Here is a 27,663-nt window from a genome sequence, read left to right on the forward strand (position 1 = left end):
TATAACCAAAGGGTTGTCAAGAAGACACCGAGCAAGTCCTGCCGTTCTTGTCCTTGATTGAAGAAGCAAGGATCTCGGAAACCGCATACACACAAGCACTACCCCTCCGAGTTTGAAACCTCTCAGTCACAGGGAGGAATGCCCAGCGCGGGAAGTCCGCACCCACCTAGGATCATCGATTCCCCGAGTCCGTCGGCCTTTTTCATGTCGAAAGCGTGGTGTTGCTTTCGTGTGCTGGGAGTGGAGGTTTAATTTAACTAGGTGTGGCTACACACAGGCACGTACTGTATATTATCTATTTAGTTACTATGCTCCGTACATGATGGCTTGGTTCACCAATGCCGCTATATCTCATATACATCATGAGAGTGCATACATGAGCGTGAGTGAAGTCAACACGAGTTCTCTCTCCACTCCCAGCTGAGTTGTAGAGATCGCGAGGATACCAAGTATCAGCACGCCGTGAGATCTTGCGATTCTCACAGTCTCTGAACCTCGTATTATACCTCTCTTGATTCTCCGACCTTGCCACCTCTGCCGCCAGCCTCGAGTATATACATACGTGTACTGTATACACGTATTTGTCGACCACGATGGCGCCACCGATAGCCAAACCTCCAATTGCAACGTGCTTCAGAGGTCCCGTGCAGGTCCTCGCGGTGGGACTACCTCAGTGCGCCACGACAACCTTGAAAGATGTGTTTGAGAGTCCTCACTTTCTTAACATCGATCCGACCATGCACATGGGTCGTCTGTCTCCCGTTGCCGCCGAACTTGCGCTTCATCTGGGAGGCTTTGCAGGAACGAGACGCGCAGAAGCGCCGCGCCATCTTGTATAAGCTCTTCGCCGGGTGTGCCGCGACTGCAGACTTTCCGCGCCACCTGGTCCTGGAGGACCTTATCGAGATGTACCCTGACGCCAGGATTGTGTTGAACGTTCACAAAGGCGGTGGTGTTGATGGTGGTGGTGGTGCCGGCGAAGAATGGTCCGCCAGCGTAAAGGCGAGGATCGCGCCGTTCATGAGTTGGCAGTATCGCGTTGCTGGTTTCTGGAGTGTACCTGACCAGTGGCACCGTTTGTGTCTGGTGCAATGGCAACGCTTTGTTAGGGAGAAGTTCCGTGTCGAAACCGTCTGGAGTAAGGACTTGTATGACATGCACAACCAGTGGGTGCTTGATGTTTGTCGAAGGAGGGGGAAAGACGTGCTGGTTTGGGATTCGAGTATGGGCTGGGCTCCGTTGTGCGATTTTCTGGGCAGGAAGGAGCCGGAAGTCGGTATCCCCATGACGGACACCGAGCAAGAAGAGATAAAAGGTGTAGTACAAAGGAGAATGCGCGTCGGGTTGAAGCTGTGGATGAGGAAAGTTGTCGTACCGATGGCAATCTCTGTCCTTGGTGGTTGGGCAATCGAGAGGGCGCTTAGTCTGCGGCTACCTGTGTGAGAAGGACGAGGAGAATAGGGGCCTTGTCGTAGATTTCGTCTGGTCGATGTTGGCTCGCAGCGGTTTGCGACGCTGTTGGTAAGACAGGGTCCATGCTCAACGGGTTGCAGGGTTGATCATCAGTCCACCTTCCCACCACAAGCACAGATAGTTTTCGGTACTGAGATTTCCGACATCTTCACTGATTTCATGGTTATTATGTCCTCCGACTCACGACTGTCGGACCATCAAACCCGGTATCAAAGCGCTCGCGTACATCACCGCTGTTATAGGCATCAGCTCCGCCATACGTCCCTGCATCTGCTCGGTCGGCGTCGGTACCAAACCAGCGTCCTCCCACTGTCTGCAAATCTGATCCGGCAGATTTCTTATCTCGGCATCAACAAGCTCATCCTCGCGGCACAGTCCACCGCCATCGCTCTTTCCCCTGACTACAGACCTGACTCCTAAAGCGGTCCCAAACTCCCGGAACGCGAGCCGTCGCTTTGTCGAGCCTTCGAAATGTCTGCTCTCGGTAAGACGTTTCAAACACGCGAGCGCTCGACGACTAAGCTGCACTGCCCATTCTTCTTCAGGAACGAGCCAATGCGCAGTCCACAATGTCATGCCCAGATCGAGTGTGTCCGTTGAGTCGTAGCTGTCGACTTTCGTATCCACGATTTTCTTCAGCAGCGCAATCTCCTCTTTCAAGACTTCCGACTCCGCACTATGTGTGGCCTGAAGGAGCTTGTATGTGACATAGCCATCGATGGGATCGAGGTTTCCTTCCGACAAGACCAACCGGCTAGAGAGATCAGTGCTCAACTTCCAGAACATGCGCGGCCGTGCTGCGTCGCGGTTCGTCATGAATTTTGGCAAAACCGCTGCTGCCATGGAAATGGCTTGCTCATTATACCACTTCTCGCCCGTGACGAAGGTGAACCGGTTCAGCGCGAACATCCACACAGTCAAGTAGTGAAAATACTGCCCATCGCCGTCCGGACCGGATTCGTCGTGCTTGCCGATCCGCAGTCCGCCTTTGAGGGGTGCGTCGTCGGTGGCCCCGGGGAGACGTGAAGTTCCGTCTCGAGTATACCCGAGGATGTTGTGCACCGCGGTGATCAGATTGCGGGCGAATGTGAGATAGGGGGTTTCGTGGGTAAGATTGTAGAGCGTCAGAAAGTTCACCACCGCGAAGCCGTCGGTCCAGAGGTAGCGGCCGCGGTGGCCTTCTGCTGCGGGAGGAGGAGTCCAGGCATCGAGGTGTGGGTCTGTTGAGGAGGGCAGGGGTCCGTAGATTAAGGCCATAGCTTCGAGGAAATTGGGGACTTTGTCGGTGCTGTCCTGGGAGGCCATGGCTGCTAGGTGGACGCTAGGATGGCGTGACAGGGCAGATGCGTGTTGCTTGAATGGAACGTCAGACTGGCTAGAAGGGAACTTACTGAGGTGGCTTCTGGAGCGAGAAGGAGGACCAGAGCAGTACCTGCGTGCTGGATATATTGGTCTCAAGCGAGCATTTGGCGTTGCACCATCACGGCTGGTGATACTGTGAAACGACGGACATAGGACTCTTCGTCGTGCAGTGATATGGCACGTTATCTTCATCAGCCTCGTTCGACAGCCAGACGAGTTATCGTTCAGTTCACGATATCAAGGGCATTTTAGATTGTGGAGAAACTGTGCGTTCATGATCTGCAAGTCTCATGTCACATGCAAGTGGTGTGGAAGACAATTGCTGTGTTGTTGGAGTTCTGTTTATGCGTCTACGTCACCAGACAGCGCGGGTGGTGCGGGTCAATTTCTCGGGACCGGAACTTGAATTATCCGGATCGGCCGAAGCAGGTGATCGGACGAGAAGAGAGCAGACCCTTGCACTGGTCGCGGTGCCCCTCATTGCGACCACGGCAGGTCTCGGACGGCGTACTGGTAATTGCAGCTGGTGCGAGGTACCCCTCATTCCATGATTGCTTCATCGAACTTTCACTGCAGCGAATGCTCTGTGAGCCAGCTGGCGATTGTCCCCGTTAACTCCACTGGCCGACTGATTACTTCTCGATTCTTCGTTAAAAAGGCCTTTCTCCTTGCTTCCATCTCACCCCTTGTACTCTTCCCGCTGTACATCTTGTAATATCAACGTCCCAGTATAATCAGATTTCAATCCGTCAAAATGGTCAAAGCAGGTGAGTTCGACGTCTCTCCCCATGTACCTTTCCAGCTCCGATCACCCCGGAACACGTCAACCACGTTTGTCAGCATCATGACGACCGCAGCTCGGGGCAAGACAACTCGTCAATGTCACTCGAGACCGTCGAGGACACTCGCCGAAGCAGCATTCATATCACGAACTGTCCACTAACCTCACTCTACCCAGTCGCCGTCCTCCGAGGAGACTCCAAAGTCACCGGGAATGTGACCTTCGAGCAAAGCTCCGAGTCCTCCCCCACCACCGTCACCTGGGACATCTCAGGTCATGACCCCAATGCCGAGCGAGGCATGCACATCCACCAATTCGGTGACAACACCAACGGCTGCACAAGCGCAGGCCCCCACTGTATGTCGGCGATGGCCGTCCCAAACGGATGATCGAGCAAAGAGCTGACAAGACTGCCCCAGACAATCCACACGGCAAGACGCACGGCGCCCCATCCGACTCTGAACGCCACGTCGGCGATCTGGGCAACTTCAAGACCGACGCCCAGGGCAACTCCAAGGGCAGCGTCAGCGACAGCTTCATCAAGCTGATCGGCGAGCACAGCGTTTTGGGCGTATGTTGTCCCCGTCTTACCACCCATTGTCCCCCGTTTCCCTGTCCACGTCGTGTGTAAGCATGACTAAGTGACTGACACTGACCGCGTGTGCAGCGAACCATCGTCGTCCACGCCGGCACCGACGACCTCGGCAAGGGCGGCAACGAGGAGAGCAAGAAGACCGGAAACGCCGGGCCTCGCCCCGCCTGCGGTGTCATCGGCATCGCCGCATAAATACACTGTTTCACCCGTCAGCAGACACTGGGGTATGTCGTGCCGCCACCCAGTCACCCGAAGCCAAGCAGTCGAGAACCTGACAACGTGGGTAACTCTCGTCCGAGTCCGATCTGGAATGAAGGGGCCAGCAATTGAAAAAGGCTGCGATGTGAACCGGCATGTACTGCTTTCAAGTCTGTTGAGATAAAGCTGGGGGGGAAATGGTTGAATAAAGGCTCTCTTCTTGCTATTTCCACCTGTAAGCAGCAAAAGACGAAGCGACCTACCTCGCCGTAGATAGCAAAAAAGCCAACACGTACAAAAGTCAAAACATATTCTTACGGACTATGTTCCTCCCAAGGCCCGAGCAACAGCTTTCTTATATAGCAAGACGTCTGATTGTAAGCCGTGTCCAGAGTTTTTAAGGTCCTCACTTTTCCGCCAGAAGGGGGCCAAGGTACCCAGACCACCAGACAAATCAGAAATACTTTCTTTTACACAGCAGGATGCGGTGGCATGATCAAGGATCGACGACCTTGAGTCATGAGTCTCGGGAGGAAGGGCGCCTCAATCGATCACTGTAACAGATACACAGGACTTCGTTGCTTACTTGCGTGCGCAGTGCACACGTACTCGTACTCCTACCAGCCTGATATCGATGGGTATTTTGACCTTTCACAAAAACACGGGCGCAATGCTCCTCCCAAACACGTCCACGAATACACACGCATATTACGGTACAGGGACAAAGCTCGTTCCATGCCTCCCTTGTCGAGAAATGCTTTCCAAATAACCCCAGAGCGACGAAATCACACACACACACTCTCTCTCTCTCCACGCCTTTGGTCAACTTGAGCCACAACCGCCCCGTGATTCTAATCATCCTTATCCCCGTGTGTCCTGATTGACGTACCTCGTACGGCTCTGGCCAGAAGGCCAGATCGAAAACAAAGCACAGATCGTCAGTCACAATCACAATTCACATCTGCCATGACGTGATCCATATGGCAAACCATGATCCCTCTCCACCTAGGGTTTTCGTCGCAGTCGCAGTCACAGTCACAGTCACGTCGGTCTTGCCTCGCACAGAGAGTCCGACTGCATTATGCTCAAACTTCCTGAGCGGTGACGAACCTCTCCATTCCAGGCCTTTGCGGCCCGCCCTCTTTCTGATGTGGATCGTCCGTCATGTTCAGTTTCTCGGTTTCAATGGCCAGACCTTTGCTCAGATCGCTCGCCACAACGACCTCGGCGTGTCCTTCGCCCGGTGCTGTGGCGTGTCCGTTCGCGTGCCCATTGGCCGTCGGAGGAATTATCGACACGGACTCATCGGCGAGATTGTTCTCGATGGCCGAAGTTAGTGCGACCGTGTATTCCGGGATGGGGCCCGGTTGCGGCTGTGACGGAGGATGAGCATATGTCGCCGAGGAGATTAGCTGGGAGGCCTGTGCATCTGAAGTTGAGCCGGTCGACGGTTCCGGCTGAGATTCTGTCGACTGAGGCTGCGGTATTACTTGTGCGGGCTGTTCTGAATTCGACTTGGTTGCAAGGATATTGGCGGCGGTCGCTCCGTCCTTCGCCTCCGCTGCGTGTTCCTCGGCGGCGTGATGTGCTGGTGCTGTCCCATTAGAAACCTGTGTCTTTGAGACAATCGACAACTTCTTGTCCGGATGGACTGGAGTTTCCGTGTAATCGGCCGCATATACGACGGGTTTCATCTTCTCAATGTCTGCAGCCGGCCGCCGCGGCTTTCCATTCTCCGAGCCGACGGCGACTCGCTTCCCGTCGAGCCACAGACATGGACCACGAACCCAACCTTTGTTTCCGTCCCGTTCCAGAGCCGCTCGAGTCTCGTCGTCCAAGTGTGGCTGATCACCCCAATCCCAGCCTAGTTCGCCGCCGTATCGTTTGGGGAAGTCCTTGGGATCCATGAATTTCGACAATGTCGGTTTGACCTCGTTTTTGCCGAGGATGAATATTTTGGACACGGTGACGGGATCGAACCACCGTTTGATCCAGCCCCAGACGGTGGGAAAGAATGACGGTGCGCCAATGATCTGAGTCCGGGTTAGCGTGTATGTAAGACTGGGGCCTTCGAAGGGGTTCTCACAAATATCCTATCCAGAGTTTCGGGGTAATGGGCCGTCGCCAGCACCGATGCATCTTGCATGTGGTTCTTCAGATTCCAGAACTGCGTCAAGCCCACCCCCGAGATATCAACAATGTTTGTGGAGTTCGTGACGGGGACTTCGGGGTTCGGCCGCTCGAGGGTCGACACGAACGGTAGGACGAAATTGAGGAGATTCTGATAGAGTGCGAACAGGGGAAGAAGTTTGGCCGGCGTCTGCAGTTTCTTGTGGTTGGGAAGGCTGTCCTTGTATGTCTGCGACTCTTTCTGGTACTTGTTCACGTGCTTGCTGTCGAGTTGCTTGATCACGTAGACGTAGATGGGAATTCCTCGTCTGTCGCGGTGTCCAGTCCATTGAGGGTACTGCGTGTCGTGTCAGACTGTGATTCCAAGCGCACGTTCATCTTCTGCTTACCACTTGCCGCGACCGTTCGTATATCTCGACGTCAAAGTTGTCATATAGCTCGTCAACCATTTGCTCCTTGAGCCATTGTTCCGTATCCGTGAATTGGCCGATTGCGCCCTGCACGTCGAACTTGCGGGCTCGCAGATACCGGCTAGGAAACACATGTTAGTGGCATGCTTCCATTGCTCGTAGCAAGATCAGTCGTACAGCAGTGTGCCGTCATCGTGGGAAGGTTTGCCATTGACTCCGGCCGGTGACCACCATCCTCCCTGTTGTAGCTTTTCCTTGAACTCCTCTAGTTTCTGCTCCTGAGGGGCAGTCAAATGGTTCAGTGTGCCGGTCAGCGGATCGGTGGTCGTCGTCCGTGTCAAGGTTGGGTGTGCCTGTGAGCCGACGGTGTGATCTGAATGATGCGACTTTTGCGATTGACCGGTGAGGGTTCTGTAGAGAGCGCTCATCGCGAATCAAAGGCCGGTCGACAAATCAGGATGGAAGGACGGGTAGAACTTCGGCGGCAGCAGCGGTCCCGGAGTCGAGGGAATGCCAATATGCAGTGGGACGGCTGTTCAGAAGTGACAAGAGATGTAATTGACAAGATCCAGAGATCGGAGAGCATTGACCGCAGTAGAGTGTACCAGCGCGACGGGACAGGTCTGGTATCAGGCGCGCCGAAACGATTATACTCGAAGACTAGCACCGACTCCAGAGCATTTCCCGCCAGAATTACGTGGTTAGCGAGCCGAACGGGCTGGCCGGAACCTCAGCACGCAGATGTCAAAAGTGCCCAAAGCCCTCTGGCAAGTGGGAAGACAGGGGGAGACTGTTCGATGATGCTGAGATCTGATTGAACTGGAAGCACCAGAAGCGGCCTCCGCTGATATCATCCTCCCCAAACCTTCATCACCATGGTGCCACGCTTGCACGGCATTTGCTGCCTTGCCAACCACCCCTACGAGTACGAGTACCACCGTCGTGGTTGGTCCTCGGGTAGCTGCATTCGTACCCGCATTTGTGTCGTGAGCAATGAATGGGGATGTACATGGTCCTCGTGCCGGAGACTCGGAAAGCGAAGCACAAATGGCGCCGAGGTGCGAGATGCCAAACCCACACTCCGGCCGAGAACGTGAATCGTGCACATGGCCGTGGGTTCCCACCGCTATTTTGGAGCTGGAGCTGGAGCTGGTCACCAAATAAATTACCCAGTGACACCAGTGAGGCAGCTCGTCCGCGGCATTTTCTGGCCGGCTCAAGGGACATAGGAGCCTCTCGGTCCTCCATTCCTGATGACATTATCAGGCATTACGAGAAAATGACAAAGAATGTCTCATGAATCGGCCAGATGGCGGTCAGGTTTGCCGCCTGTTTAGCAGTCTCCCGGGGAGAGATTGTCGATGGCCAAAAATAGCCAAGGTACAATATACGGTGTGCTCGAGTACACAGGATCAGATCTTCCTTCCCGCCTGTTACCGGCTGCAATATGCTAGATCTGCAGGATTCTGAGCGCGCCACATATCAACAAAGTGCCATTTCCTGTGACTCGGCCACGTACGTTGGGGCAGCCTTCTGACTGGCGGTGTCCACAATATGCGAGTGCGTCGTATGCCCGTCAGCTGAAGTCATGCCCGAGCATGGATCGGGCAAGCGGTAGAGTGAGCAGAGCACATGTCCCGAAGCTAGTCTACTTGCATGCCTTCGAAGCTAGCAGACAAGGCTGGCCGTTGCTCGGGTCGAGATATATCATACGTCGGCATGCAGCCTGCTCAACCTCCGCAGTCGCGAGCGAGCAATAAGACCAGTACCACCGCTTGGGCGCTTGAGGACCAGCACGTCTCAGATGCGACAAACCCGTCCTGAGCCGTTTCGAGGGATCGGCGACGGGTGCTGGTCCGGACGAAGAGTGGCGGTCAACATCCCGCCCCATGGCAATGGACATTGAGCATTCTGCCGCACCACCCTTCACTCACCACAAATTCTTCGTTGGTTAATTGCGCTTTCCAAATATCTGCCAACAATCTGGACGAAGCCATCCGCTTCTTGACCAAGGGTGCAGAAATGAGACCAACGGTTTCACAGTTAATGGGTGCTTTGAAGGATGGATTGTCGTGTACTTGCCTCGCGCGAGAAAAACCACTCCCGCATGAGAAAGGCTTCGCTTACCTCTAACCCATCTACTCATGGAAACAACATGACAGATGGCTTAAGGGCAGAGTCTTTGTTGCTTCAAGCCTTATTGTAGGCTCCCAATTTTCTGGATTTCGATGTTGCAACCATGCACCATGACCTACCATTCCTAGAGGCTGAAATAACAGAGCAATCCACCGGCCTGGTACGTATCTACAACTTTGAACGTCCCTGCGCAATCTGCACCACCTACCATATGGGCGTTAAATAAGAGACGTAAAATGCACCATGCCCAACGACATATGTCGAGGCATCTCCAAGCCCAAAACTCGTATCACCGATATAATACTTGGAATGCGACAAGCCCGGATGTAGGGAGAATTACGCAGTATTACCGCCTATAGGGAGAAGCCACTGGACGGGAGAACTTATGGTTACTGTAGCATCGTAGGCGCAGCCTCGGGACATGGACGACAAGACATATGATAGTCAAGTTGAACACGAGCTGTGCCCTGTGCTCCGTACGAGTACATAGTACTCCATCCTGCCACTCCTGCATTAAATATCTCGGATGGTATCCTGGCGAAGCACAACGCAAGAAGTGCAGAAGCACAAATATACGGCAGAGCACTCTCCCACTTAGCGAATCCAGTACCTCCAACATCATCCATCCATCCATCCAACCTACTGCGCCTTCACTTCAAGCTCCAGCCACCTCACTGAGCTCATCAACTCCTCCAGTCCCTCCTTACAGGGGAGCTACAGAGATAGGACGACCTCGCCACACCCACTCGGTCCCCTCCCACATCTGCCACAATGGCCGGCGCACCCTCAGGAAAACCCGTCTGGAAAGGGAACCACCCGGTCGGCCAGATCAACGCCGCCCCCCGGTTATACAGAGTCGCAGCAACAGGATTGGGAGCCGCCATGTGGTTTTTCGTAAGTTCAGACGAGCAAACTGTCTGAGGGGCAGAGCGGACGGCCCAAGCTAACGGGCACGTATAGCTCTTTTACCGGATGAAGCAGGACGGCCCCGCGCTCTTGGGCTGGAAGCATCCTTGGGACCATTGAGCCGGCGGGCAAACTGCAAGCTGCAAACTTGCACGGAAGCTGAGGCGGAGAAGACCCCCGTGAGCAGGAGATCAGACAGAGACGGAGATGGAGATCGCGGAAACCAAATCCAGGGCCGGACACAAGACAGAATGAGAGGTTTTCGAAGGCGGCACATGTTCGTCGACAAGCGCATGGCAAAACAGCGTGGACCACCACGGACCACCAATTGTACGTACATACGTACATACATACATACATGGCATTCGGCCACACGGGGCATTTGCCCGGGGTGTTCGAGGGAGCTGTGCTTGCGACGTCAAGAATCGCACATCAATGCTGAGCGAACAGAACAAACAGACCGCAAATACACAACTTCGCTCGACACACACACCAAAGTGCTATTGTCACCTGCGGTCAGGAAAAGGGAGGATCCCTAAGATCCCTTCTCTTGATCTTCTCGCGGCGAACCCGCAATCCCATCAGACCACAACATCAGCTTCTGTACTTTTGGACCGGCGGATCACATAGCAAGTGCGGTGAGCCTGGAAGTCTGCCGCCTGATCTGGCATTTCAACTAAACTTGCCCGCTTCCCCTTCCCCTTGTTTCGTCACCCCCTTAGCTCTTCCCTCCCAAAAGATATTGGTAGCTTTTCCCTCTCAAGAAGATATCGGTAGATGACTTGAAAGTTGCACCGCCTCGGTATAACATCCCTTCAGCACGGGACTTAGTGAACGTGGTGATGCGATCCCATGGAACCCCTTCCGCAAGCTCGACGTCGACAATGCCGGTCGACAAATGACCATAGCGGTTGGTTTCAGACGTTGGTAAATAGGCAGCTGCACTTGGACGTGTACTGCTGTATCTACGCTTGACAATACAAGCCCTCGTTTGGCGTGAAGGGATGTTGATATTCCGGGTTGCAACCCGAGGAGACAAGCTATGCCAGGGATATATACACATGGCGACTCAAGCACGCCGTGTGTCTGCTGCCCAAATCCTTCTATTTGGCAAGCTAAAAGGGTCTATCTACTCATCTGTATCTCTTCGGCTATGATTTTGTACTGCTTCCTCTTCTTCGGATGGGCAGGGCGGAGTTTCGACTTGACCCGCCCAATGAATTTCGCCAGTAACGGGAAGAAGTGGCGCTCTGTCAGATATGCAACCGCAAATCCGGCCACCGCCAGTGCAAGTAAGAAGAGGTCGTAGTCGGTAGACATCTCAGTCAGGTCCATAAACCGCATCAACCACTTGGCTGGGTCAAGAAGCATGTACAAGGAAATGAGCAGCGCTGCCACGATCGTAACGCAGAAGGGGACATTCGTCGCCATCGATTGCCGAAACGGTGGTCCTATGCTTAGGACGACGCTGGACAGTGTGTACTGGAAACAGGTGACCAGGAAGAGAGCTGTGTTTTGAGAGTTATCGACGCTGGACTTTTGTCTGTCGACTCGTGGCGGTATGTACCAAGGCTGGGTCTGGACCGTTTCGTAGGCTACCAGCTGTACAAGCAGCTGGAGCACGATCTGACCAAGTAGCGGAGTCAGGACCTTCCTGGAGACAAGACTCGCCGTCGGGCGTTTCTTGCTCAAGACCGGATAAGCGCCTGTCCACCCCATAAAGATGGCCAGGGGTAGGATCAAAGCAAGGTCGATGAATAAGAACTGGAAATCTCCGAGGTTGGATGCCGAAGCGTAGAGAAAGCTGACCGAGGTGAACTGGATTGCAGAGTACAAGCTCATGTACTTGAAGCAGCAAAAGCTCGTGACCAGGGCTGCGCGGCCTTCTTTGATCAGCGCGGGAACACAGGAGATATCGAATATATGGCTGGTAAATGGTGCAGCGACAGACGCTTCCGCCTCAGATAGGGAGACGCCGACGTCTGCAGCCTTCAGTGCACCGCAATCGTTGGCACCGTCGCCACAAAACCCGCAGCAGTAATCGATGCTTTGCAACTTCTCGACCAGCTCGTGCTTCTCGTCAGGGGACATCCGTGCGAAGACGGCGCCTTTGACTAGCATCCTCTGCAAGATCTCGCTGGAGCCAAAGTCGATGACCCAGCGGAATGCGTCTCCTGTAACAGCCAGAGTGTACTCGCCGATAGCGAGCGCATCATACGGAGCAGAAGTGTCGTCCTCGGCAGAAAGCGGCATTGGGAGCAAGTTGTTTTCGTCGAGCTGATAGATCTGGTTGTCCACGCTCTCCCAGGTGAGTCGTGCTTTTGGATCCATCTTGTCGCCTTCAACAAAATGGGGTACGAAGCAATGTGCATTGCGGTCGATGACGCCACATTCTCTTGCCACGCTGATAGCTGTGAGAATGTTGTCCCCCGTACACATGACGTTGCGGATATTAGCTTCATTCAGCTCCTCGATGATCTCGGTGGTGATCTCCTTCAGCTTGTTCTCGAAGATGATGAAGCCGATGAGTGAAAGGCGAGATTCGGCGTCGGATCTGTCCATGTTCTGGATATCATCCCAGCTCAACCTCGAGACATATTTCGAGGCACACGCAATGACACGGAAGCCTTTGTGGGTGTAGTAGCTGAGCAGATCCTCAAAATCGTCGGGAATGCTAGACGGGGTACAGATGTCTTTCATGACCTCGGGAGCACCCTTTACGTAGATGTTGGCACCAGGATCACCTTGCTGGCGGACAATGACGCTGGCACGTCTCAGATGCGACACAAATTCGAAGGAGCGTAAAATCCCGAGCTCAACTCGGATTGGGTTGTCGTTGTCCTGCGACTCGTCCAGGTCGTACTCGAGACCCTGGGGAGGGCGAGCGACGCTTGGTGCAGGCTGAACTGTTCCTGGTTCAACGAAATGGCTTGTGTTGCGCGAGCCTTCCTCGAATGACCACTCAGTGAATTGGAACATTTTGAAGTCAAGTGGGTCGCCAATTAGCTCCTCGTCGACGAGTCGGAGCGAATGACAAGTTGCCATGGTGTATAGCATGTTCCTGTTGACCCGATAGTCGATCGTTGGGTCGCGGTCGTACAGAGCCGGTGGAAGAAGCTCGCGTGCTTCCTCTAGGATGTCACCAAACCGAATCTCTGGATGTTGCACAAGGCGTACGCCGAGCACATCCAGGCCGTCCTCAGTCAGCGTTCCTGTCTTATCGAAACAAACCACATCGAGCTTCCCCGCGACGTTGACTCTTTGGGGGCTAATACAAAAGATTTGTTGCTTCCTCAGCCTTGATAGTGCGAAATTGGTGCCGATAGTCAGGGTTGCGGGGAGAGCTGGGGGAACTACGATGGTGATGAGATCCAAGGCTCTTACGATGATGAGATGCCATGCCAGACCGAGCTTGACAAAGTTGATGAAGGAGGCGACAAACCCAATTGCGGCGATGAAACCCATGACCGAAATGTATCGGAAGGAATCGCGGTAGAACTTGAAACCCGAAGGTTTGGGAAAGAGCATGGATCTGACCAATGCACCCTTGGTCGTGTTAAAGCCAGTGCGGACAACCATGGCGAGGGCGACGGCTTCGTCATCATCGGTATCCTGCGGTCTTCGAGCACGAATGATCTTCGTCCCGCAGAACAGGAAATACCGAGCTACACTTGGATGAATCGATGTGGCCCCCAGATCGACATAGGGAAGCGCCTCGTCGGTGATAGGAATTTTTGAAACGGGAATAGATTCACCTGCAGCTGTCAGTCTTGTACATCGTGTCGTGTGTCGACTATACCTGTCAGCATGCTCTCATTAATGATACAATCACCCGCAAGAAGCAAGCTGTCGCAAGGAAGTTGTGTCAGTGAAGGGTCGGAAACCTCATAGACGTCCCCAGGGACAAGTTCACTGGCGAGTGCCGCACGCCCTGTAACAGTATTAGCGAAGGCCCGATACGATACTTGCATAACCTACAGAAGCCGTTGCGAAGGACACGCACGTCGCAGTCGAAGCGGGAGATTTCCCTCAGGCGGCGCATCGTCTGCACATCGATGAGCATCAGTGGCACGGACCATAGAGAACCACTTACCGAACGAGTCTCGATGACAGTAGTGGTGATGGAGAAGACTGAAATCAGGAATATGGCTGCTGCATAGTAATAGTACTCGTCCATTGACCAGAGAATGAGACTGGCGATCTGAAAGACATAAAAAGGATGAAAAGCCTTTGACGATGTCAGCTCCTGCCAAACCATACGAGTCCTGGACAACCGACCTCATCCAGCAGCAGTTCAGGTATGGTCTTCTGATGGATCTCGATCAGGTTCTTGCCAAACACTTGTTCCCGCGGCTCCCTCTCCTCGGCATCAAGTCCTTCGCGAAGTGCCTTGACGGATATCCATTGCGGGTCCCACCAGTCGTTGTTCAACACGAACTTGTCTTCCAGTGGATGATACAGAAGCCTCATGTACCGGTAGTCGACAAATCTAAGGCGAGGTAATTCGGCATCTTCGTCGTATCGATGTCCGTTCATCTTCTCCTTGCTCGGTGCGGTGAAGACGGTTGACATTGGGTGGCCATACTCCTCCGAAGATACATTGTGTACCGTGAACTCGCCCCATTGGTTCTGAAACTTCTTAGCCTTCTTCTTGGGACGCTGTCGCTCTGGGCCATAGCTCACCTCTACGACAACCCAAGAGCATTTCCTGAGCGGGGCAGGAGATCCAACAAGAGACATACGCCATCGCGGCATCCAGCGGAACACAAGATATCCAATACCAGCCGTTAGGACACAGATTGCCAGGTATATTAGATAGCCCAGATTGCTGGTTCTGAAGCCTGCAATGGCCATTGTCAAATCCTCGCTCTCAATATACAGCTTCTGGCTGAAATTGCCGCCATCGTCGTGCTTCTGGGTGTCGCTTCGCGCCGACTCATGCCTGCGGAGGAGTGGTTGGTCGGCCGACGATCGATACCGACTCGAACTCTTGCGCCGGGGAGTTTCCTGCTCGACACCAGCCTCCAGATCTCGGGCTTCATCAAGTACGTTGCCCAGCTCGTCGTCGCTCTCGATCGCTTCCTCATCGGAGTAAACGTCTGGGGTTGTCTCTTGATCCTCCTGCTCTTGGAAATACGTGAAGCTGGCGATGCTCCCAGCGCGGCGTCGGGGAAGGGCGTACTGGAAGCCCGTTACACTGGACGGCACTGATTCCGATATAGGACCGCTGAAAATGTCATCACTCGACATTTCCACTTGGGAGAGAATGGAAGCTGCGTTCGAGAGATTTGAGTCTCTTCTCTGCATTGAACGTCGTCCTGCGCTCGAGCTGCGCCGGAACGACCGACGATGTCCATCAATGTCCATGGTGGGCAGATGAGTGCCTGCTACGGCACTATGCGCGGGACTCCTATAACATGCTGGCCTGTCGATAGGTGAGGGAGAAGGATACCGTGTGGTAAGAGGTGAAGTAAGGGTGGTTCAGGCGAGACTCGGTGCTCCGCGCAGCATTAAGATAGCAGTACACAGTACCTATCTATGTAGGTATGCTCCATAGAATTTCAACGTGCCGCACTATGACGTCCAGGCGTGTCAGAAAAGAGCCCGACAACAATACGGAGCACGAAGTATCTGCACCCCCGTAGTGCTGATAGCGCTCCTTGTGCTCCGCCGAGGCGGGCAGGCCACGTCCAGTCCAGCTTCGGTGTAGCGTGGCGTGCGTGGACGGGCCTTGGGTTGCCACCTTCTTGCGCGGGATTGCACAACGTGAATGGGAAATGGGGTGGGCTGGAAGTTTTAGGTTGAATCTGTATCGTCAATCTTCGAGTTGATGCTCGCACCTTTCAACCTCTCAACCTTTCACGTCTCACTGCTATCCCTTCCGTCCGCTGCCTCCTAACACCGGAATTCTCAGTTCTGGGCTCTGACCGTGGCAACGTCATTGTCAAGTGGCTGTTGTGAAAATCCTTTGACCGCAGTTTCACTTTAAAGTGGCCGTCGCCAGGACAGAGTGACTCCCAACATCCCACAACATCCGAATTTTCCCACTTCGTTGAACTTGTCACACGAAGACCGTGACCGTCGCCATGGCGTCAGAAATACCCAAGCGCAACAACATCACGGCGCCTACACCTCAGAACAGTATGTGAATACTTCCTACCCACACCTAGGAAGCTGCTCACAGGTTTGCACAGCACCCGCGTCGAACGCACCCATTTCAAGTCATGCCGCCCAGCCAGGTGTCCCATCGATTGAGGAAGGTGAGCACGACCCGCCTGCGGAAGCCCCAACGAATTTTGTGGCAAAGTACTGATGTTGCAAAGAGGATCTCGATCGAGCTGCTGCGGCAAGCTTGTTTGCTCGGAACCCGTAAGTCTTCCCCCCTCATCAGATCGTCTATAATAAATGCATTGCGATTGCCCGCCCCAGATTCACACGTACTGACATTCTCCTCAGAGCCCTAGTGCAGATGATGGAGGCGAAATTGGGCGGGCTGATCGGCCGTTCCTCCGGTTATATCGAGTCACTCCCTGCTCAAGTGCGCCGTCGAGTCGATGGTCTGAAAGGCATCCAGAAGGACCATGCAAAGCTAGAAGCAGAATTCCAAGAAGAGGTGTTACAGCTTGAGAAGAAGTACTTTGCGAAGTTCACCCCACTCTACGTCAAGCGCGCCAAAATCGTCAATGGCGATGCTGAACCTACCGAGGACGAGGTGGCCGCCGGAAAAGCAAAGGACGAGGAGGACGAGGAGGATGATGAACAAGAAGAGGAGAAAAAAGAGACACCCGCAGACGATACAAAGGGTATCCCAGAGTTCTGGCTGTCTGCCATGAAGAACCAGATCTCCCTTGCCGAACTCATCACCGACCGCGATGAGGATGCCCTCCGATCCCTGACTGACATCCGCATGGAATACTTGGATCGCCCGGGTTTCCGCCTGATCTTCGAGTTCGCCCCTAATGACTTCTTCACAAACAAGACCATTTCAAAGACGTACTTCTATCGGGAGGAGAGTGGCTACGGTGGAGACTTCATCTACGATCATGCCGAGGGCGACAAGATTGACTGGAAGGCTGGCAAAGATCTGACGGTTAGAGTTGAGAGCAAGAAGCAGAGAAACAAGAGTGCGCAAGCCATCTCCACCACTAGGACTGATTGCTGACCACTGAACAGACACTAAGCAAACCCGAGTCATCAAGAAGACAGTCCCTACAGAGTCATTCTTCAACTTCTTCGCACCCCCAGCCGCCCCCGGCGAGGACGACGAGGTTGCTTCCGACATTGAAGAGCGCCTCGAGCTCGACTACCAGTTGGGCGAGGACATCAAGGAGAAGCTCATTCCTCGCGCCATTGACTGGTTCACGGGCGAAGCTTTGGCCTTTGAAGAATTTGAGGACGCCGAAGAGGGCGAGTTCGACGATGAGGACGAAGACGACGACGAGGACGAAGAGGAGGCGGAATCCGACGAAGATGATGAGGAAGAAGGTGGAAAGCCTCGTTCTCAGCAAACATCAGAGTGCAAGAACCAGTAGACACAGCTTGTCAAGGGAGACTTCAACGGCTGTGTCTACCCGGATAGGAGCAGTAGGTCTGCAGTATGCTGTTGAGGCAGCAGTTGCGTACGATGCTGGTCCCACAGACAGCAGGCGCGCCGCAAACTGACTGGCTTGGAGCTTGATGGGCGTTTGAGAATGCTGCGATCCATTTCATTGATAACGCGTGCCGGGCACAACGGGCAAGTCACGCCCATGGCGGTCCTTTCCTCCGGTCCTGTTATGAAATCAAAGTCCATTTGCGGGTTTCATATGGCGTTGAGACGGCATAAGACAAAAGAGCAACAGAACATTTCCTAGCCAGCGTCCCAGCAGTAGGTACATTGTGGTATCTGGAAAGTTGTTCCCAGCCTAGGATTAGTGGGTAATGAAGAAGAAAGGCGGCCTCCTTGTGCGTATCACCGGAATCGAGACCGTTGTACACAGTAGGAACATCGTGGGCAGATCTCGTAGAAGGCGCGCAGAAGCCTGTCACAGTCTCGCTTTAACCCTTGCTCGTGCAGACAGGCGGCAAAAAGGGGTGCCTGGGTTAGCCCGGAGCAGCCCATCAACGGGCGCCGGACAATTTATGAGGCTCCTGAGGCCTGGAGTGGAGAGCCAGGGCGAGCTAGGGGCTGGCGATGAAGCTGCGCTTGGGTGGAACGGGCTTAGTGACGCCGCGGACCCTTTCGTTCTGGCGCACGCGTCTCGCTGAACCCGAGAACTTTCTGACACCCGCAAACTTGTCCCCAAGAAAGTCAACGGCCAGCCGCACCTCAGCGCAGGCCTCTGGACACACATCTCAATCACCATCTCATCACCATCACTCGCTTCTTTCCTGCCTGTTAGTCCCCTTTGTGGCCATACCTCGAGCGCCCTCCGGGCCAGAGAAAGCGATTGACACGTCTGCAGGCACCTCCTTGCATCTCCGAATACATGGCTGTCCTCATCGGCAATACCTGAGAGTTGAGCCCACGCATTGATCTTCACCGCCCACGATGGCGAGCTGGGAAGTCGGCACCCGGGCCTGGTTCCCCAACCAGGCCGAGGGCTTCATCCCCGGCGAGCTGGCGGAGCGAAAGGCATTAGGAGATGGGAAGATAGCCCTCGTCTTCACCCTCTCCGACGAGTCAAAGCAAGTCGTCGAAACCACAGAGACCGCGCTGCTCGACACGCAGAATGCCTCCCTCCCGCCCCTGATGAACCCTCCTATGTTCGAGGCCGCCGAAGATCTGACGAATCTGTCCCATCTGAACGAGCCGGCCATCCTGCAGGCCATCAAGCTTCGATATGCCCAGAAAGAGATCTACACGTATAGCGGTATCGTTCTCATAGCAACCAATCCTTTCGCGCGGGTAGACTCCCTCTACGTGCCCCAGATGGTGCAAGTATATGCTGGCAAGCAAAGAGCGTCCCAAGCACCCCATTTGTTTGCCATCGCGGAAGAAGCATACACAGACATGTTGCGAGACTCGCGGAATCAGACCGTCGTCGTGTCTGGAGAGTCTGGCGCCGGTAAAACAGTCAGTGCCAAATACATCATGCGCTACTTCGCGACGAGAGGAGCCCCTGGGCAAGCGAGCAAGGGGACCAAACCCAGAGCTGATGCCATCAGCGAGACGGAAGAGCAGATCCTGGCAACCAACCCGGTCATGGAAGCATTTGGCAACGCGAAGACAACGAGAAACGACAACTCCTCTCGATTCGGAAAATACATCGAAATCATGTTTGACTCGAATACCGACATTATTGGTGCCCGGATAAGAACGTATCTGCTGGAACGATCAAGACTCGTGTTTCAGCCCTTGAAAGAGAGGAATTACCACATATTCTACCAGTTGGTGGCCGGCGCCACCGAAGAGGAGAAGCAAGAGCTCGGTCTGCTATCGGTAGAGGAGTTCGACTACCTCAACCAAGGAAACGAGCCTACAATCGACGGCGTTGACGATGCTGCTGAGTTCGCTGCGACAAGGAAGTCGCTGACCACGATCAACGTCTCTCCAGCTTCGCAAAAGGAGATCTTCCGGGTCCTTGCAGCTCTTCTGCATATCGGTAACATCAAGATTACTGCCACGCGAACTGACTCCACCCTTTCTTCCAGCGAGCCGTCCGTGGTCAAGGCCTGTGAGATCCTGGGTATTGATGCGGGTGACTTCGCAAAATGGACGGTGAAGAAGCAGCTCATTACGCGAGGAGAGAAGATCACCTCAAATCTCACTCAACAGCAAGCCACCGTTGTGCGAGATTCAGTCGCCAAATTCATCTACTCTAGCCTGTTCGACTGGTTGGTCGAGACGATCAATCACGGCCTCGCGACTGACGAAGTCCTTCAGCGACTCAACACCTTCATTGGCGTGCTCGATATCTATGGGTTCGAACACTTTGCGAAGAACTCCTTTGAGCAATTTTGCATCAATTACGCCAATGAAAAGCTCCAGCAAGAATTCAATCAACATGTGTTCAAACTTGAGCAGGAAGAATACATGCGGGAAGAGATCGACTGGACTTTTATTGACTTTTCCGACAATCAGCCTTGTATCGACCTGATCGAAGGAAAACTGGGTATCTTATCGCTTCTGGATGAGGAATCTAGGCTCCCTATGGGCTCGGATGAGCAATTCGTGACAAAACTGCACCACCATTTTGCTGCAGATAAGCAGAAGTTTTACAAGAAGCCCCGATTTGGCAAATCAGCCTTCACGGTTTGTCATTACGCCCTTGATGTCACCTACGAGTCCGATGGCTTCATCGACAAGAATCGTGATACGGTACCTGATGAACAGATGGAAGTCCTTAAGAAGTCCACGAACCGCTTCTTGGTCGAGGTGCTTGAAGTTGCCGCGTCAGTCAGAGAAAAGGATACAGCCCAAACCTCATCGAAGACGGTTGGTGCCGGGGGGGGACGCCGAGTCGGCGTGGCTGTTAATCGCAAGCCCACCCTGGGCGGTATCTTCAAGAGCTCTTTGATCGAGCTCATGCAAACCATCAACTCGACAGATGCACATTACATCCGATGTATCAAGCCTAATGAAGCGAAGGAGTCGTGGAAGTTTGAAGGTCCTATGGTGTTGAATCAACTTCGGGCTTGTGGCGTCCTTGAAACTGTCCGCATCAGCACGGCCGGTTACCCAACGCGATGGACCTACGAGGAATTTGCTCTTCGTTATTACATGTTGTGCCGATCCGCCGAATGGACGACCGAGATTCGTACCATGGCCCAAAACATTCTTGTGAAAGCGCTAGGCAAGCTTGCCCACGAGAAGTCGGACAAATATCAGCTTGGTCTGACCAAGATCTTCTTCCGCGCCGGCATGCTCGCTTTCTTGGAGAACCTTCGGTCTGCCCGTCTCAAGGAGTGTGCTATCATGATCCAGAAGAACTTGCGCGCGAAATACTACCGCCACAAGTATCTTGACGCTCGACAGTCCATCCTCGGCTTTCAAGCCGCAACACGTGCATTCCTCGCCCGACGGAAAGCTGAGGAAACGAGACAGACCAAAGCTGCCACCGATATCCAGAGAGTGTGGAGGGGCCAAAAGGTGCGAAAAGAGTATCTTCGGATCCGAAGCAACCTCATCTTGTTCGAATCGATTGCCAAAGGCTATCTGTGCAGGAAAAACATCCTCGAAACACGTATTGGCAATGCAGCGATTACAATTCAGCGGGCCTTCCGCTCGTGGCGAGCACTGCGTGCCTGGAGACAACACCGCAGAAAGGTGGTTATTATACAGAACTTGTGGCGTGGTAGGGTTGCTCGGCGAGACTACAAGAAGATGCGTGAGGAGGCACGCGATCTCAAGCAGATCTCCTACAAACTGGAAAACAAGGTCGTGGAGCTTACACAATCGCTGGGAGCTCTGAAACGAGAGAACAAGGGTCTGGTCTCGCAATTGGAGAACTACGAGAGTCAACTGAAGTCGTGGAGGTCAAGACACAATGCTCTGGAAACTCGGACTCGAGAACTTCAAAGCGAGGCCAACCAAGCTGGCATTGTCGCAGCGCGGTTGGCTGCGCTGGAAGAAGATCACGCCAAGCTCCAGAGCAGTCACGACGAGCATATGGGCAATGCTAAGAGGCTGCAAGAAGAAGAACGCAAGCTGCGGGAGTCGCTCAAAACTTCCAATGCCGAGCTGGAGAGCCTACGGCAATCGGTATCGGCGCACGAGAGCGAAAAGGGCACGCTGAGGCAGCAAATTAACGAGCTACAAGATCAGCTTGAAATCGCCAGACGCGCCCCTCCTCCGCCGGCGACGAACGGTGCCACCAACGGAGAATATGTCAACGGCACCTCACAGCTCGCAAATGGTCTGATCAATCTCGTTTCCTCCAAAAAGCCTGTCAAGCGACGGAGTGCTGGGGCCGCTGAGAGAAGCGAAACGGACCGATACAGCGGCGCATACAGCGCTCGGCCTATGTCCATGGCGATTGACACCCACAGCAAGACTCTCTCCGGTTCTACGTTCAATCCGGGTTTGGACAGCGTGGAAGTGGAACTTGAAAACCTCCTTGCGCAAGAGGAAGAACTCAACGATGAAGTCACGATGGGTCTCATTCGAGGCATCAAGATCCCTCAGCCAGGCGCCAACCCTCCTCCGACAGACAAAGAAGTCTTGTTCCCCTCCTACCTCATCAATCTGGTGACTTCGGAGATGTGGAACAATGGCTTCGTCAAGGAATCCGAGCGCTTCCTCGCCAATGTTATGCAATCCATCCAGCAAGAAGTTATGCAACACGAAGGGGAGGAAGCAATCAACCCGGGCGCGTTCTGGTTGTCTAACGTCCACGAGATGCTATCCTTCGTCTTCTTGGCCGAGGACTGGTATGAGGCTCAAAAGACGGACAATTATGAGTATGATCGCCTGCTTGAAATTGTCAAGCACGACCTGGAGAGTCTCGAGTTCAACATCTACCATACCTGGATGAAGGTGCTGAAGAAGAAATTGCACAAGATGATCGTGCCCGCTATCATTGAATCGCAGTCCCTTCCCGGCTTCGTCACGAACGAGAGCAACCGTTTCTTGGGCAAGTTGCTTCCGTCCAACAATACGCCTGCCTACAGCATGGACAACCTGCTCAGCTTGCTGAATAATGTCTTCAAAGCGATGAAAGCGTATTACCTCGAGGACAGCATCATCACTCAGACAGTGACGGAACTGCTGCGTCTCGTCGGTGTCACAGCTTTCAACGATCTCCTCATGAGGCGCAACTTCCTCTCGTGGAAGCGTGGATTGCAGATCAACTACAATATTACGAGGATTGAAGAATGGTGCAAGAGCCATGATATGCCCGAGGGCACACTGCAATTGGAGCATCTCATGCAAGCTACGAAACTGCTGCAATTGAAGAAAGCGACGCTCAACGATATCGAGATCATTCAGGACATCTGCTGGATGTTATCGCCCAACCAGATCCAGAAACTTCTCAATCAGTACCTCGTCGCAGACTACGAGCAGCCCATTAACGGTGAGATCATGAAAGCCGTGGCCTCGAGGGTGACCGAGAAGAGTGATGTGCTGCTGCTTGCCCCAGTGGACATGGAAGACAGCGGGCCTTATGAGATTGCTGAACCGAGAGTCATCACCGCGTTAGAGACGTATACTCCGTCATGTAAGTTTCATCCCCATGAGGTCTAACTCTGCGCGTTCTCTGTTGCCCGGCAAACTATTCTGATGATTACTGACTGTAACGCGCAATAGGGCTTCAAACACCGCGTCTCAAGCGCCTCGCAGAGATCGTATCCGCCCAAGCCATGGCCCAGCAGGAGCAACAAGGGATACCGGACGGAGCGATCAGTGATTCAGAAGCCATTGGCGCCTAAGAGCCTGGCCTCTGGATTCTGGATGGAGCTGTCGAGCGCAAACGGAGGCTAAGAGGATTTGTACGAGCAAATTTTATACACAAGCTTTGGGCATAGCACCACGGAGTTATCGAGACACTTGGACTGCTGTGCAGTGCTGGTCAAAGCCCTGCACTGGCACAAACTTTGGCCGTGGCGTTGTTATGTGTCCTGGACCCGAACACTATATGTCAATGTTAATGTTGAGCGAGAGTTCAAGAACAAGTACCGAGCCTTTCTGAAACCAATGGACCTTTGTTGAAGACGAAGCTGCCCCTTCTTCCTGATGGTACTACTCACTTGTGGATCCAGGTTCCGACATCGCTTCTCGATAATGCAGCAGGCACATCTCGAAAGCAGGGACGCGAAGCGCCCGACAATTCGAGAAGCCAGCCAAGTTTGGATTTCTGATTCCGAGAGGACTGACTCGATGGCGATCGGCAGATTCCCCGATGCTTCTAACCCTTGTCAAGTTTCTAGGCACGCGGAAATACGAGGAGACAGATTTCCCCGGATCTCCTCGAAACAGCCTGCCAAGAGCATTGCCGCCTTGCCTACGTCTTGTTTTCTCCACCGGAGCGAGTATCCCCCCAGATCTTTGACTGTCTAGGTTCTTTCGACGTCGCCTACGGGTCTCAAGTTCATTCTTCGACGAATTTGGCTCGCCTTCCCTCGAGAAAGATGGGGCCCCCAGGCTCGGCGTCGGCTTTTCGAAAGTCTTGTTTTGTGTTCTTGGCCCTTGTTCTCCTGTCGCGGACCGTTGGCAGCATCTTGGCTGCATGCATGTCTTTTCTGGCGCAACAGCGTCGGTTATACACATCGCGGGACAAGGACGCGGGGCCACGACGTGCAGGGCAGAAACCGAGGGTGTCGGAACATGGCGGTAATGCTGTGATATAAGTCTGAGGCGACCAGGGCTGAACCGACGGATGATCTCGACCCTACTCCGCTCCGACGTCTGTTACCTTGGTACTCTTCGCGATTCCAGAGGCTTTGAAATGGCAGAGAAGCCGCTCTCGGTGTCTCACGTTGAGAAGTCAGACGAGGCCTTGTCTCACAGCTCTGACCGCAACGATGAAGAGACATCAACGCCTACAGGGCAAGATTGGACACCAGAGGAGGAAAGAGCGCTTGTGTATGTATGCCCTGCTCCTCATGCGACACATGCCCAGAAGACTGACAAGTCTGCCAGCAAGAAATTGGACTGGCGCGTCTTTCCCATGCTCTGCGTGGTCTTCGGCCTGTCGTTGCTCGATAGAACCAACATCTCTGCGGCTTACATTGCTGGCATGGCCGTAGATCTCGAGCTCACGGTCGGAGCGAGGTATTCCATTGCATTACTGGTCTTCTTCATTGGTCAGTATTTATAGCCCCGATTCGAAAAGCGACAGTGTGCAGTCCATGCTGATGTTCATCACCAAGGGTACGCCATCTTCGAGTTACCGAGCAACCTGGTGATCCGGAGGCTGGGCGCCCAGATATGGTTGGGCTTCCTCATCACTGCATGGGGACTCTGCGTGCTCGGCATGGGCTTTGTACATAGCTGGGAGGCTCTCACCGTCTGTCGGGCCTTGCTGGGTATCTTTGAAGCCGGCTGTGAGTTTGCTGCCCTTCTGCCTACTCGGTGGTGTCGTGAGCTGACAGGTGTTGGAAGTGTTCCCCGGTGGTGTCTTCATCATCGGTTCGTGGTATCGTCAATTCGAGACCGCCCGCCGTGTGTCGCTGTTCTACATGGCGTCTCTGCTGTCGTCGGGATTTGGTCCGATTTTCGCCTACGCGCTTTCCTTGATCCGTGTTGGCGACGGCATGTATCGCAGCGGCTGGCGCTGGATCTTCATCATCGAGGGAATCGCTACCGTCGTGGCTGGGCTGATCTCCCCCATCTTCCTGGTTGAATGTGAGTGTTAGCGTTCGACATCACCGTCCTTGGCTTGGGTCATGTGCAGCATCGCCCGTCCCGGGCCTTGGTCTTCCGCAGCAACCACCGTTGTTGGCCCTCGTCTTTGTGCAAAGGAGAAGCAAAGCACTAACTTAACGGACCACTAGTTCCGGAAAGAGTCAAATGGCTGAACCCACGGCAGAAGTACATTGCTCAAGCGCGTCTACAAGGCGACCAGGCGGCGAAAGCATACGTCCACCCGACATTGAGAGAATCGATGAAAATGCTTCTTGATTGGAAACTCATCATCTAGTACGTTCCTGTTTCTCTCTTTGGGGGAGCGGCACGTGCGAGTCTCTGTCCTATGTAGCCGACTAATCCCCCTTTGCGCAGCTCCATCCAATACTTCGTCGCCGCGTCCAGCGTATACTCGATCGCCTACTTTCAACCCATCATCCTCCGCGAAGGCATGGGCTTCAGCTACGCGCTCGCCCAGATCCTGGGTTCGCCGCCCTACGTGTTTGCCATCATCGCCTCGCTCGCCATGGCGTGGGTATCCGACCACTACCGCGTGCGCTGGCCCGTGCTGGTGTTTCAGAGCGTCGTCGGCATCGTCGGCCTTTTGGTCATTCTCTACCCGAAGCCGCCGGGCGTGCGGTACTTTGGCCTCTTCCTGGCCGTCTTTGGCTGCCAGGCCAACGTTCCGGGCACGTTGGCGTACGGACAGAGCCAGACCGCCGAGGTGCGCAAGAAAGGTGTCGTGGCCGCGGTGATGATCAGTGTGGGTGCCGCGGGTGGTATCACAGGCAGCACCATCTTCCGAAGCCAGGATGCGCCGGTAAGTCTTGCTTTCTTTCTTCCTTCCTTCCCAGAGGAGCTGCGAATTTGTTTGCGACTTCCCGAAAGAAAACGTCGATGCTGATTTGATTGCCCTGTCTGTAGCAATATTTGCCCGGCATGTGGTCTACCATTGCCATGCAGGTTCTCTACTCGGCCGTGACGTTTGGCATGAGCATGTACCTGAAGCGACAGAACCGTCTTGCGGACGAAGGAAAGAGGCCCGCTCTTGAGGGCGTTGAAGGGTTCAGGTATGCGCCTTGAGCCGGTCCTGCCGTCGCCGTCCAAGCAGGTAGGACCGGCTCGGCGGTTTATCAAAGGAAACATGGCGACAAAGGGTTAGAGCATAAGGCTGGAGGGAAGGTATCCGGGTAGGCCGTTGCCGCGAGGACGGCCATAGCAGTGCTCGAGCACTACTCCACAATGACAGGCCGGTGGCGTGAGGAAATATACGTAGTCGCGTAAACAACTTTACAAACACCTTATTCGGACCCTATGGCCACAAACCGATTTGACGGCACTCCGGCAGTACGGGTAACAGAATAGCATGAGCAGGCTAGAGCCACGATTTCAGTACATGCTTCGGAAGTCAAGCCCTTCCTTCCACAACCTGCCCATTAACTACCCACATACACGACGTCCATTCGCACCTCGATGTCATTCGTATTAGCATGCGCGCTGGTTCAGTGGGTTCCTCGGGCTCATAATAGCGCATTGCTCAACATGATTGTCGCAACGAACACGGCCACCTTCCAATTGACAGCACCAGCAAGTGGAGCAGCCCCTGAAGAAGCGACCGTGGTCGTGGTCGTGGTCGTGGCCGTGTCGGCACTCCGTTTGGCAACGAGGTACTGCTCTCCATGAACGGCCTCACCAATCGATAGGAGGTACGGATCCCTCTTGACCTTGTCGTCCGCGCCGTTATGAGCCACAGGTTTTAAGCCATTGCAGGTGAACGTCTTGGAGACACACGCGCCGTTGCAAGGCCCGTAATGTGTGACGAACTCCCACGGGACGGTGGCGCCGCCGTCTGGGCTGTAAAAGGTGCAGACGCACGCGTTGATCTCGCCTCCCGCGACGAGCTTGTCGTAGAAGAACCCCATGGCGGCGCCGAAGCAGTTGTATCTCCTGGACACGCCGGTCACTACTCTGCCGAAGTTGCCCAGTGGAGACACCGTGTGGCATGCCGAGTCGTAGAACTGTAGGCGTGCTTGGTCGTAGCATAGGGCCACGCCTAGGTGTTGCGTCGTGCTCATTGTGGGAAGGCGGGCAGGATGCGTGCAAATGTGGATGCTTGTCTGTGGTCTCTGGCTGGCAGACTGCTCGCTCGCTCGGGAACGGAGTGTACTCAGTGTGGATGACAGAGCGTCAGAGACGAGCAAAAAGTAGGTAGGATCAGGATGATGGGATCATTATGCAGGATGTGTAAGGCTCTCAGAGTGAACACCGAACACTGAACACAATGCCTGCGACGAGGGGAGAGGGTTGATGCGGCTGAGAGTAATAATTATACCTTTTGCGTCCCTGCAAACCCTCCTTCGTGGGACCTGGACCAAGGCACGTCAAGGTCAGAATGTCATCCTCTGCC

General features: G+C 54.1%; 10 protein-coding genes across 10 annotated transcripts; 6 read left to right on the forward strand and 4 right to left on the reverse strand.

Annotated features, from left to right (window-relative positions):
• Window positions 1-696: 696 nt before the first annotated feature.
• Window positions 697-1,443, forward strand: G647_04866 (uncharacterized protein; the record flags this gene model as incomplete). The annotated part of the gene is made up of 1 exon (XM_008729203.1): window positions 697-1,443. One exon carries the CDS (start codon window positions 697-699, stop codon window positions 1,441-1,443), a length of 747 nt encoding a protein of 248 aa, XP_008727425.1.
• A 210-nt stretch (window positions 1,444-1,653) lies between these two features.
• On the reverse strand, window positions 1,654-2,778 carry G647_04867 (uncharacterized protein; the record flags this gene model as incomplete). The annotated part of the gene is made up of 1 exon (XM_008729204.1): window positions 1,654-2,778. One exon carries the CDS (start codon window positions 2,776-2,778, stop codon window positions 1,654-1,656), a length of 1,125 nt encoding a protein of 374 aa, XP_008727426.1.
• A 936-nt stretch (window positions 2,779-3,714) lies between these two features.
• On the forward strand, window positions 3,715-4,403 carry G647_04868 (superoxide dismutase [Cu-Zn]; the record flags this gene model as incomplete). Its single annotated transcript, XM_008729205.1, has 3 exons — window positions 3,715-3,973; window positions 4,036-4,187; window positions 4,284-4,403. 3 exons carry the CDS (start codon window positions 3,715-3,717, stop codon window positions 4,401-4,403), a joined length of 531 nt encoding a protein of 176 aa, XP_008727427.1.
• A 1,091-nt stretch (window positions 4,404-5,494) lies between these two features.
• Window positions 5,495-7,377, reverse strand: G647_04869 (uncharacterized protein; the record flags this gene model as incomplete). Its single annotated transcript, XM_008729206.1, has 4 exons — window positions 5,495-6,442; window positions 6,496-6,876; window positions 6,929-7,070; window positions 7,127-7,377. The coding sequence occupies 4 exons, from the start codon at window positions 7,375-7,377 to the stop codon at window positions 5,495-5,497; spliced, it is 1,722 nt and encodes a 573-aa protein (XP_008727428.1).
• Window positions 7,378-9,856: 2,479 nt separating this feature from the next.
• Window positions 9,857-10,111, forward strand: G647_04870 (uncharacterized protein; the record flags this gene model as incomplete). The annotated part of the gene is made up of 2 exons (XM_008729207.1): window positions 9,857-9,979; window positions 10,046-10,111. The coding sequence occupies 2 exons, from the start codon at window positions 9,857-9,859 to the stop codon at window positions 10,109-10,111; spliced, it is 189 nt and encodes a 62-aa protein (XP_008727429.1).
• Window positions 10,112-11,116: 1,005 nt separating this feature from the next.
• Window positions 11,117-15,358, reverse strand: G647_04871 (uncharacterized protein; the record flags this gene model as incomplete). Its single annotated transcript, XM_008729208.1, has 6 exons — window positions 11,117-13,746; window positions 13,791-13,922; window positions 13,970-14,036; window positions 14,085-14,219; window positions 14,270-14,620; window positions 14,675-15,358. 6 exons carry the CDS (start codon window positions 15,356-15,358, stop codon window positions 11,117-11,119), a joined length of 3,999 nt encoding a protein of 1,332 aa, XP_008727430.1.
• Window positions 15,359-16,077: 719 nt separating this feature from the next.
• G647_04872 (uncharacterized protein) lies at window positions 16,078-17,523 on the forward strand (the record flags this gene model as incomplete). Its single annotated transcript, XM_008729209.1, has 5 exons — window positions 16,078-16,132; window positions 16,186-16,251; window positions 16,315-16,360; window positions 16,448-17,115; window positions 17,165-17,523. The coding sequence occupies 5 exons, from the start codon at window positions 16,078-16,080 to the stop codon at window positions 17,521-17,523; spliced, it is 1,194 nt and encodes a 397-aa protein (XP_008727431.1).
• Window positions 17,524-18,521: 998 nt separating this feature from the next.
• On the forward strand, window positions 18,522-23,156 carry G647_04873 (uncharacterized protein; the record flags this gene model as incomplete). The annotated part of the gene is made up of 1 exon (XM_008729210.1): window positions 18,522-23,156. One exon carries the CDS (start codon window positions 18,522-18,524, stop codon window positions 23,154-23,156), a length of 4,635 nt encoding a protein of 1,544 aa, XP_008727432.1.
• Window positions 23,157-24,357: 1,201 nt separating this feature from the next.
• G647_04874 (uncharacterized protein) lies at window positions 24,358-26,339 on the forward strand (the record flags this gene model as incomplete). Its single annotated transcript, XM_008729211.1, has 6 exons — window positions 24,358-24,715; window positions 24,782-24,955; window positions 25,014-25,256; window positions 25,406-25,550; window positions 25,632-26,076; window positions 26,181-26,339. The coding sequence occupies 6 exons, from the start codon at window positions 24,358-24,360 to the stop codon at window positions 26,337-26,339; spliced, it is 1,524 nt and encodes a 507-aa protein (XP_008727433.1).
• A 437-nt stretch (window positions 26,340-26,776) lies between these two features.
• On the reverse strand, window positions 26,777-27,331 carry G647_04875 (uncharacterized protein; the record flags this gene model as incomplete). The annotated part of the gene is made up of 1 exon (XM_008729212.1): window positions 26,777-27,331. The coding sequence occupies one exon, from the start codon at window positions 27,329-27,331 to the stop codon at window positions 26,777-26,779; it is 555 nt and encodes a 184-aa protein (XP_008727434.1).
• Between the last annotated feature and the right edge of the window lie 332 nt (window positions 27,332-27,663).

Source organism: Cladophialophora carrionii, assembly GCF_000365165.1.
Source record: "Cladophialophora carrionii CBS 160.54 unplaced genomic scaffold supercont1.4, whole genome shotgun sequence".
NCBI lineage: Eukaryota > Fungi > Ascomycota > Eurotiomycetes > Chaetothyriales > Herpotrichiellaceae > Cladophialophora > Cladophialophora carrionii.